This window comes from Schistocerca gregaria, chromosome 8, assembly GCF_023897955.1.
Source record: "Schistocerca gregaria isolate iqSchGreg1 chromosome 8, iqSchGreg1.2, whole genome shotgun sequence".
Lineage (NCBI taxonomy): Eukaryota > Metazoa > Arthropoda > Insecta > Orthoptera > Acrididae > Schistocerca > Schistocerca gregaria.
Genome location: NC_064927.1, coordinates 117,631,290 through 117,643,349, shown reverse-complemented (window position 1 = coordinate 117,643,349; position 12,060 = coordinate 117,631,290). Strand labels below are relative to the sequence as shown.

Below are 12,060 nucleotides of genomic sequence, written 5' to 3'. Positions count from 1 at the left end.
AAAGGAAGTGCTAACCCACAAGAGCATATTCTGAAATACTGCATGTTAATATGTTTGGTTAAGGTCAAAGGCAAGACATTACATACAATAAGACTAAACCATTTGTATAGCAGACACTGGTTTCTAGAGAAACATATGGAACTACCTGTTACCAACATGTGGTGTAACTGGAAACACGACTTATACTGTGCTCAGACTAATCTTTACTAAACGGACGGTTGATACTTTCTTCCCTCGACTCCTTCAGTTCTCAACTGAACATATAAGCATATGATTATGATGCATACAAATGAGAGGCAGAGGAGGACTTCCACTACACAGCCCTTACCCTTTTTTTTTTTTTCAAAACTGAGCTCATATCCTGCCCCACCAGACAGATAGACATATTACCTAAGTATCAGTATGAAGAAACCCCAAACATGTAATGGATACTGACTAGTAGCAAGTATACCCAAAGGCATTACTCATTAATACCATCCCACCACAAAACTGAAATGAGTTGTAACCCCCCACTCCCAAACTCAAATTTTGGTTATGCTCTTGAAAGTATGGCAAATTTACAAACTATACCAGAAGGTTTATACCTTGTTTCATTGCTTTTGCCTGAGATGAAGTTTATTTTTGTGAAGTCTTTTCTTTCCCATTACCTTGATATGTTAAATATGTGATTCTACACATTAACTACTAAAAAAACTATTACCATGTAAGTGTGTGTGTGTGTGTGTGTGTGTGTGTGTGTGTGTGTGTGTGTGTGTGTGTGTGTGTGTGTGCATGATACAGTACACACATAATTACCAAGGCTTGTTAGTGCTGCAGCCGCTGCTTGGGTGTCTTTGCATTTCATAGCAAGAACAAGCTGGTAACGATGGGAAGTCAGCGCCTCCTTGTAACTGCCCTTGCTGAAGTATGCAGAACCTAGGTTGCCGTGTGCCCGACATTCGCCTGCTATGTCACCCAGCGTTTTGGCGACAGCAAGATCTTGCTGCATGTAACTGATGGCCTATATTACATAGAGATTGTAGTCAGAAACACATAGCATCCACCACACATTTAAAATAATTCAAAAGCCATACCTGATTAGTCACTCTTTCTACAAATTATCTGAATACCTAGATTCACGACTGAAAGGTTCTGTTAACAACATGGCAAGTTATAGACCTATATGACAAGTAATAATGTAGTGTAAATAGGGCTAGAGTGTGGTATGCAACCTTGTCTGAAATCTTGGTTATGGTGACAGACTGATCTGTAGTGTAGACTAAAGTCTAGATTAAATTGAAAAGTGATAAACTGGTGTAAGTTGGTGAAGCCAATGAATGTGAGGAAAAGACCCCATACATTTTAAAATTGCACTAAATGTTTATAGTTTACTTCTCAGTTTAGACAACAACTACCAACTTGAGAAGGAAAATAGAATACATAAAATATATATCAGATGATGTGTGGTACACAAAACACAAGCAACAAAGTGTGGAAAGAAACAAAAATAAAATTGAATGAAGTAATGGTTGTATCTGGTTTGAAGTACAACTCAGAGGTGTTGATATTACAAAGGCAAGAAAAAAGGTTGCAGCCTGAGTGATCGAATAAGGAATGAAAACATCAGAGATGACTTAGGCACTCATTTGCCTAATTAATTAATAAAAAAAGAGAGTAAGATGGTCAGAATATATTGACAGGGCACCACAAGAAAGAATAATGAAACAAGTATTGAACTAGAAGACCATGGAAGAGATGGTTAGAGTGAGATTATCAAGCAAAGTGCTTAATCCTTGAAGACAGTTTCTATGGTTACGCAAAAACAAAACCTTATGAAATAATAAGTTTCAAGAATTTATTCTTTTAAGCATAATTATATGTTGCAAATACCAAAGAGTTTCTGTGATGTACATTATCTCTACAAAATACTGTTACCTTATCCAGCGAGTTAAGTGCCCAATACGCAGAGGATAGGGCGGAGAACACGGAGCCTCTAAGCTTGAGGCTGCAGGTACCAATGCGAAGAGCGGCTTCCAGCACGACGACAGCAGCTGCATACTGGCCCACCGCCAACAGTTCCTGTCCCACCACTGAGATTATCACAAAGGGTGACTTGTCCAGTTTCATTGCCTCCAGTTGCCGAAAGGTTGGTTCCAAGGTTGCTACGGAAAGGACAAATACATCATTCTAAACCTTTACTCATACTACATTTTTCATGAATACTATCTTCTGTTTCACCTGATCTCTTTTTTTTCCTTCAGCTATTGTGAAGGAACTAATGTAGGTGTAGAAGGCACACAATTAATCCACAAATCTAGTAGGAAGATATCTGTGTTTTCATTTGTCTTTCATTCTCAAGTTCCAGCACTCTGTAGATGAGTTATAAATTAGCGGAGTTATAGAACTTTAGTGTTTCTCCTACATCTACATATATACTCTGAAAACCACCATGAGGTGCATGGCAGACAGTACTTCCCATTGTACCAGTATTAAGGTTTCTTCATGTTCCATTCACGTATGGAGTGTGGGAAGAATGATTGTTTGAATGCCTCTGTGTGTGCAGCAAATTATTCTAACCTTATGCTCATGATCCCTGAGTGAGTGATATATATAGGGCTCAAGTGTATTCCTAGAGTCATCATTTAAAGCCAGTTCTTGAAACTCTGTTAATAGACTTTCTCGGCATAGTTTACACCTGTCTTCAAGTGTCTGCCAGTTCAGTTCCTTCAGTGCCTCTGTGACACTCTCCCACAGATCAAACAAACCTGTGACTATTTGTGCTCTCTGTATATGTTCAATATCTCCTGTTAGTCCTATTTGATAAGGGTCCCACACATTTGAACAATTTCTAGAACTGGTTACACAAGTGATTTGTAAGGAATTTCTTGTGTAGACTGACAGCACTTTCCCAGTTTTCTACCAATAAACCAAAGTCTACCACCTGCTTTAGCCAAAACTGAACCTATGTGATCATCCCATTTCATATCCCGACAAAATGTTACATCCAGGTACTTGTATGAGCTGGCTGACTCCAGCAGTGACTCATTGATATTATAGTCATAGGATGCTACATTTTTTTCGTTTTGTGAAGTGCAAAATTTTACAGTTCTGAACAACTTCTGCACCATGTTGAAATCTTACCCAGATCTAACTGAATATTTATGCAGCTACTTGCAGATAATACTTCATTACAGATAACTGCATCATCTGCAAAAAAATCTGACTTTACTATTAATATGTCTGCAAGATTATTAATACACAACATGAACAACAAGGGTCCCAACAAACTTCCCTGGGGCACACCTGAAGTTACTTATATATCTGACAATGACTCTCCATCCAAGATAACATGCTGTGTCCTCCCTACCAAAAAGATCCTTCGTCTAGTCACAAATTTCACTGGATAGCCCATATGATCATACTTTTGACAATAAGTGTGGTTGTGGTACTGAATCAAATGCTTTTTGGAAATCGAGAAACACTGCATCTACCTGCTTGCCTTGATCCAAAGCTTTCAGTATGTGAGAAAAGGGTGAGTGGGGTTTCAAATGATTGATGTTATTGAACGTCATGCTGGTTGGCACTGAGGAGGTCATTCTGTTCAAGGTACCTCAGAATATGTTCTAAGATTCTACAACAAATCACTGCCAAGAATATTGGACAGTAGTCTTGTAGATCACTTCTATTACCCTTATTGTAGACTGGTGTGATCTGTGCCTTTCTCCGAGAAATGTGCACGGTTTTTTGTTCGAGTCATCTATGATAGATAATAGGGAGAAGAGGGACTAACTCAGCCACAAATTCAGCATAGAATCTGGCAGGGATTCCATCAGAGCCTAGAGCTTTATTCAGTTTTAACAATTTCAGCTGTTTCTCAACACCAGTGACACTAATGCTTATTTCATTCATTTTTCAGTGGTACGAGGATTAAATTGGGGCAATTCTTTTTGGATTTCCTTTGTAAAGTAAGATTTGAAAATGGAGTTAAACATTTCAACTTTTGCTGTGCTACCCTTAATTTCAATTCCTGTTTCATTTGCTAGGGACTGGACACTAGCTTCGGTGCCACTGACAGCCTGTATATACGACCAGAATTTCTTTGGATTTTGTGAAATGCCATTTGACAATATTCTGTGACAGTAGTCATTGAAGGTATCATGCATTGCTTTCTTACAGTCAAATGTGTTTCATTCAGCATCTCTCTATCTACAGCCCTACACTTTGTTGTACACCTATTACGCAATAAACTCTGTTTCTTTAGCAGTTTATTTAGAGTGACTGTATACCCTGGAGGTTCCCCCCCCCCCCCCCAATTATGAACTATTCTACTGGGTACATAAAGGATGACAGTTATTGAACTATATGAAATAAAATCATCATCAACTACTGAACGGTTTGCGTCAGGGCATTCAAACTGCACAGCTGGCGGCAGGAAATGATGGAAATCAGTACGCACATGCACCTTGTTGTTGGTTTAGTGACGAAGCCCACTTTCGTTTGGATGGGTTCATCATAAGCAAAACTGGCACATTTGGGGGGACTGAGAATCTGCATTTCACAATCCAGAAGTCTTTTCACCTTTAACGGGTGACTGTGTGGTGTGCAAAATCCAGTCATAGAATAACTGGTGTGATATTCATTGATGGCACAATCACTACTGTATGTCATGTGATGGTTTTGGAATATTTGATTTCATCCCCATTATCCAAAGTCACCCTGATTTCGACAAGATGTGGTTCATGCAAGATGGAGCTCGATCCCATCGAAGCAGGAGAACATTTGAAGTCCTGGAGTAACACATTGGGGACTGTGTTCAGTCTTTGGGGTACTCGATTGGCCGCCATATTCACCAAATCTGAACACATGGCACTCCTTTTTGTGGGGCTATATCAAAGACAAGGTGTATAGCACTAACACCAAAACCACTGCTGAGCTGAAAACAGCCATTCAGCAGCATCTATGTTCTGACACTTGAATGGGTCATGCAGAATTTTGGTACTAGTCTGCGCCACATAATCGCCAATGATGGCAGGCGTATCGAACGTGTCATCACCTAAATCTATAGACCTGTAGTGACACTTACATGTCAAATAAAGTTTGTGCACGCCATACTTTATAACTAATTTATTTTCATATAGTTAAATAATTGTGACTCTTTATCTATCTAGTGCATCCTCAACTATTCTTTTAAACTTGAGCCAGAGTTCCTCTGCATGTTCCTGACCTGTACTGAAAGTTTCGAGTTCCTCACTGAGATATGATGTTAGCTACTGATTTTTATCTAGTTTACTGAACATATATATCTTCCTGCTTGTTTTAATTGTCCTCTGTACTTTGTTAATCATTGCAGCCACAGCTGTGTCATAGTCACTGATACCAGTTTCAATGTGGACATCCTCAAAGAGGTCAGATCTATTTGTTGCTGTTAGATCCAATATATTTACATCATGAGTAGGATTCCTAACTATCTGTTCCAGGTAGTTTTCAGAAAAAGCATTTAGTAAATTTTCATAGGATGTCACATTCGTCACTTACAAAACAGTAATTTTCCCAATTAATTGTTGGATGATTAAAGTCTCCTCCAATGACACAGTATGACTGGGGAACTAATGTATACGTGAACTGAGATTTTCTCTCGCGGTCGGTAGGAGGACCAATTATCTTTTTATGCCCATCCCTGATACTGAGTCTTGCCCAAACAATCTCACATGCAACTTCAATTTCTATTTTAGCGGATCTGAGTTTTTTGTGTACTGCAACAAAGACACCCACTCCATTTCCCATTTACCCATCCTTTCAATATACATTTACCCCAAAAATCTCACTGCTATCAATTTCAGGTTTCTACCAGCTTTCTGTACCTAGTATTATGTGAGCTTAATTGCTTTTCATGATCACTTCAACCAGTGGCACTTTGTTGTGAATGCTTCAGCAATTTATCAAATGGCTCTAAGCACTATGGGACTTAACATCTGAGGTCATCAGCCCCATAGACTTAGAACTACTTAAACCTAACTAACCTAAAGACATCACACACGTCTATGCCCGAGGCAGGATTCGAACCTGCGACCGCAGCAGCAGCGCGGTTCCGGACTGAAGCGCGTAGAACAGCTCGGCCACCTGTGGAAGGCATTTATTTCGATCTTACGCTGGTTCTTCTGCGTTTCCTACAGCTGTCGTTATCTGGATTGGGTGGAGAGACGCCTTAAAATTTTTAGATAATCACGATTTAATTTAAGTCTACACTTGACAATGACAAAACTAGTTTATCGAGGCGCTAGCGAATGTTAGAAATTTCACAATACAGACGGATATTGATACAATCAGTAAAAGAATACGCAGAAGAAGCGACACGAACAGTACAATATGCGAATATAGAACTTTAAATCGACAAATGATCTGGTCAAGCGGTCTTACACATGGGAAAATTCCTCAGTCGGCTTTAATATATAAATAAACGTGCGTATTACTTTAATATTTTAATTATTTACTTTAATTATTTAATTTTTGATATAGTTAATATCTGCAATCAGTTTTTCGCAATTCCTATTTCAATCAACTTTATTTTATTCATAAGAACAGAAAATTACTCTTCTTTTACAACTGAGTTTTTATTTTTGTTTTCACCAAACATTACCACAACTGTAATGGAGTTCTTCGTTGGTATTCATATACGTGGCATAAAAATCACACGGCCTAATCGATGAATGGTTTGTTTAATATGCAGTAGCAACCACAAAAGCTTGTGTTTGTAAATGTCATCAAGCACCTAAAATCACTGCATTCAAATTTTACAATTCCAATTGTTCGAATCGCTACTCCCTTTTGTTGATCAAACTGGCTGACGACATCTGTTTGCTTGCTTGTTGGAGATCACTAAAGAAAGAAGATAGACTAAGAGTCGTATGTGCTGTAGTAATATACTCTTAGATATTTTGCAGGTATATTTTTGGGTGAAAACTTTTCTTTTACGAGACCAACAACGAGATGATTTCCAATTGCTCGTATAATTTTACTGTAGGATCCGAAATGGGCATGAACGCCTCACAGACTATTTCCTGCAACGGGTATTCGCACGACGAACGACGGTGTCAAAAATATGCTTGTCTCGTTAATAGAAAAACGGAAGGATGTGATATATTTGGCAGTTTACTTTCGTGATTTGCGAGATTGCCTTCAGCAGCGGTAAATACCTGCTGCGTCATCTCCAAAGATATCATCCCATTGTTTACTGTAAAGTAATGCGTTACAAAGACGCCAACATTTTAATGAAAGACAAAAAACATTTTAAAATAATTTTACGGTATAATAAATTTGCGTTATTTCACGTGTGTCTGCTATAGAACGGAAAAAGATGTTAATGAATTAATTGGAAATGTTCCGATGCGTTCCATTACTCTACCACAGAATTTGTGTGTTGAGACTATGGATCTATGATAATCTATTGTAACGATTTCTTTTTTGTTTCTGGCTGTATAAATCCCAAGAAAGCAGCGAGATACGAGGGTACATAGAAAAGTGGTTTACTTATTTTGTTGATAATGCGTGCGCAGGACATCCACAAGGAGATGTGAAAGGTAAATTAATAGTAACTACAATTTCAGTTTACGTAAAACATAAGACAACTTATACATTTTAGAGGGGATGTAACGGAAAATGTAAACATTTACTTAAAAAATCATTACAGCCATATTTATTACTGTACAAATCTAAGATTTTGTATGTGTAAAGCAAAAGAGCTGTGTTTTAACAGAATAATATAATAAAATATGCAGGATTAATATTTTTCCAGAAATTTGAACTTTTTTGTCTTTTTTAAAAAAGCCATAATTGAAATTCTAATCATGCAATTAATCTGAAAATTTTATTGTAGTGTCCTGAAAGGTTATAACACCACTGAACTACATTTATTAATTTATGGTACAAATTGTATCATTAACAGAGTTTTTAATTTTGTACATCCAAAATTAACTTTTTTCTACATACAGTCACCTAAAAATTAGAAAGTAATTGCAGAATATCGTATTTTTTTAGCTCCAGGGAGACAGCAACACGTTGTGAGCCTTTCCTAAAAATGTTTTAGCATTAGCGCAAATACTCTAGCAGAAAAGTCTTCTTACAACGTAAAAAATGTAAAACAGAGAAAATGAGGTTCAAAGATTTTCTTCTCATACTTATACATGTAATAAGCTTAACTCAATTTTAAAATCCTCCATACCGATACTCCTCATCCTCCAGGTCTCTTCTCTCCTATTCGAATCTACCTGGCCTGTATTTGCAGGTAAGGCACTGGTCTGTTAGCTTTCTTGAGCCCGCTCTCATGGTTAGTGCAAAATGCTTTTGTTGTAAACACCAGGATCTATAGCAACTCTCTTCAGAATTTCAATTCTGCCAGTATTTCCGTTATCGTAACATAAAACTACACCATAGTCACATATTTTGAGTACTTCAAGTCCACAGAATGTCCTTTTTGAGCATCTAATTCACATTAAATTATTGAGACTTTCATTTGCATCTTGTCTGTTTCCGTAAAAACACCTCCTCAATAAATCAGGGTCGGCAAGAAACCTGAATGTGGGCTTAATTGCATTCATAACAGGTTCTGGTAATGAATGTTTATGTGAATACGTCTTATTTCTGTTGTCGAACTTAAACCAATCGTCTTTCAGACAGAGCTTGTGCAATGGTGCTTGCTCAGTGGATAGTTTTCGGAAAAAAATTGCCTACACAGCACGCCTCATTGCCTCTAAATTATATGTATTTTTCCTGACAGCGCTCCCATAAAATAACTGAAGAGAATCAATTTCATTCAGAGTAAGCCTGCCTTTTCCTCCTAGCGGTTTTCCATCCTCAAATACTTCACCTTCTTCTCTTTCAGCAAGCGATGAAGCCTACTACTAAACCTCCTTTGGATGTGTTCCACACATTCCAATTTTTCTAAAGTTGTATTGTACAGATTTTTATCTGTTACAGCTTTGAACGAAGAGGAGTCCCCATCAACATGGTATTTAGTATATCTAACACCATACTGGTCCTCAGATATGGATAACATCCTCAGAACTGCAGCAGCCTCCATGACCCTACTTGAGCCACTATTATTCTTAGAGACTGCTACTGCATGCTTTTCTTGCCAAAGTTGCTCACTGTCTTCATTGTTGGAGATTTTCCTTGTTGCACACTGGTGGCAGTATTTAGATATAAGTTCTACATCTACAACCTTATCTGAGTCAATACCAATAACAGATTCAACTCCATATGGAGATGGTGACCCCTTTTCATCCAGGTCCCATCTACAGACACACACAGGTCAGTAACATTTGTAGGAGACTCACTGTCATGAATATCTACCTCAGGATCTATTTCTTTTTTGTTATTTCCATCAATTCCTCCACTGCTTTCTTCATAGAAATAGAAACTTTGGCAGTATTGCATATGGCATCAGACTTTTTTTTTTTTTTTTTTTTAACTTTGCACGTGATGGAGGCATGTTCAGAAAACCGCACAATAAATTAACTTCCTTCCCTGTCCTGCACTGTCCAAGGCATCTCAGAGGAAGAAAATGAAAATTCATAGCTTCACGAATTACAAATTAATTTAAAATCACAATGCATTCCGTTCTTTTTAAAACTAACATGCACATGAAAACATTATAACCTGGTAGAGAAGTTCTAAATCAATAAATCTGAATCAAGTGGATACAATATAAACATCGGTAATTTCTAAGAATGTTTGCCTAATGAAGTCGCGGGCTCCAAACGATAGATATCGACCGTGCGATTCTAAATCGATCACGCTCTATTGGCCCGCGCACCGGAGGTTGCACCGTCAGCTTATTGAATCAACCAACGATCTCAAATAATTAATAATAAAGAATAGTCGAAGTTTTCCCAGACTTACGCGGCGTTACGGTGGCCTTATACTATAGTTGAGATCACGAACGATGGCAGTCGAGTTTACGCTTATTCTGCGCACCTACGTCACGCGTTTTTCGACAGCCAATGAGCGTTCAGTAGCGTTATCAGCGCTCTGCTGTGAATGTTGTATGCAATGCGAGCGTTATATATGATCGTAGCGAGCCATTTAGTGAATTTTTTATTTCACTTATAGCGATTTGGCGTTGCTTATGGTGGTCGTGAGCGACAAATTCTACTCAAGCCAACGAGTTGTGGGACACAGGGTTTCATCACGCGCGAAGCACGTGTATTTGCGTACCGCAATTGTCGCTTGGAACATGCAACAATGCAATCCCCGATCTTACCTCTACTTGCGCGAACCACCATCGTTCTCGGATCTGACAATGAGTTATACGTAGATGGAGAATAGAAAGAAAGGTAATGACTCACCCCTGAGCGGAGACTTCATGGAAGCCTCGACGAGACCGGCCAGCAGCTGCGTCGACTTGGGGTCTTGGGCCAGCCCCGAGCTGAATGCAGCCAGCGCATCCCCGTGGCGACCCAGGCATTGCAGAGCCACTCCCTGTCGGTAGTATGCCTGCAAGAACAGGCATACCGCTCTGCAGTGACGAACGGCTACCAAGCACACACTTAAAGAACGCGTTACTCATTTCTGAACAAACAAACAGAAACTGCTGCTGAGGACCTCGGGTGTGTCGTTGAAAACTCGCACCGTGCACGTGCCTATCATCTCAAGCCGACGATGCTGGTTATTGGCGGAAGACCTCTGCCGGGAGCTATTTTTGCACTTTCTGTGTTTTGCCACAAAATGTACTGTCCACTTGGGGTCTTCCGCCAATGATCACCATTGTTGCCTGACGGTGAGGAGCAGGTGCAACGTCAAAACATAGCGAGGTTCCACCAACACTGTCCGATATAACGTCTGAGACTTTCGTTAACATTTACGACGTTGGGAAAGCCTTAAGGTGCACAGCCAAAATGTTGGCAGTGCTCCTTTTCTCTAGTATAAAACGGCACATTACAAAATAAAGACACAGGTCAGGATTTCTTAGGGAAAGTCATCTTCCTGCGTACAGTGCTTTACTTTGAAATGACCACTTTACTACATGACTTAGCGATTAGGTTATTTCGCCCGTTGGACACTGTAGCTCAATACAGGTATGTGGACTGCATCATGCTACATGCATTATAAAGTTATTTTACGGCCATGGCAGTAACAGATGCATATAAATCTGCATACAGAGTATATGATAATGAATGGCGTAAAAGCACACAGTTGTAACTACAGAATACCAGAAGCAAAAAAGTCTCAGTAAACATAGGCTCTAAAACATATACCCAAAAACTGTGAGGAGTTCTTTATCCTCGATACTCTGAAACAGATCTGTTCCACTACAAGCTCTCTGCTTTCCGTATTTTGAGAGGTGGTAGTATGAACCAGAACAAGGAAAACTTGTCGAGTAAACGTGGGCTCTAAAGTGCGTACCTTAAGAGCTATGAGTACGTATTGATCTTCGCAACTGTGAAACGCATCTCTTCTACTGAACAAGAGCTCATAGCTCTTAAGATACGCTCTTTAGAGCCCATGTTTACTGGACATTTTTGACTTGGTTTGGTCTAGACCAACTCCTCCTAAAATTTGGAAAGCGAAGAGCTTGCAGTAAAGAGATTTGCTTCACAGTATCGAAGATGAACAAGTGTTCATAGTTCTTAAGATATGCGTCTTACTGAGACTTTTTTTGCCTTTGGTATCGTGACTTTCAACTGTATGCATTTACGCCATTAATTATGCTACACATCGACACACACACACATACTCATATATATATATATATATATATATATATATATATATATATATATATATATATATATATATATATGAGTAAGTCTCGCATAATTATGCTACACACACAGCAGCATAATTAATGTCGTAAATATATACATATATATAATTTTAATTTTTTTTTTCTTTAAGCTGCCATAATATTTGGTGTTGCGTATTGTTTTTATCACCAGGTAGCTTGATGATGCCCAATCGGCGATAATAGCTAACCGCTGAAACATAAAATAAAGCAGGTATTTCAAAATAAAACGACTTTCGTAGAAAAGTGACTTCCTCCGAGAAATTAGGCAGTTGTAAAATCAGTGTGTGTTTATAAGTCAG

The 12,060-nt window shown here is 38.6% G+C and overlaps 1 protein-coding gene across 1 annotated transcript in view; it reads right to left on the bottom strand.

Moving 5' to 3' along the window:
* The window catches only part of LOC126284232 (tetratricopeptide repeat protein 28), a 778,784-nt gene that overhangs the window by 76,312 nt on the left and 690,412 nt on the right, over positions 1 to 12,060 (bottom strand). Inside the window, exons 3-5 of the mRNA XM_049983010.1 lie at positions 10,323 to 10,470; positions 1,915 to 2,141; positions 796 to 1,000 (exon numbers count right to left, since the gene is read on the bottom strand). Of these exons, the coding sequence (XP_049838967.1) occupies positions 796 to 1,000; positions 1,915 to 2,141; positions 10,323 to 10,470 (580 nt within the window). The remainder of the gene's footprint in view (positions 1 to 795; positions 1,001 to 1,914; positions 2,142 to 10,322; positions 10,471 to 12,060) is intronic.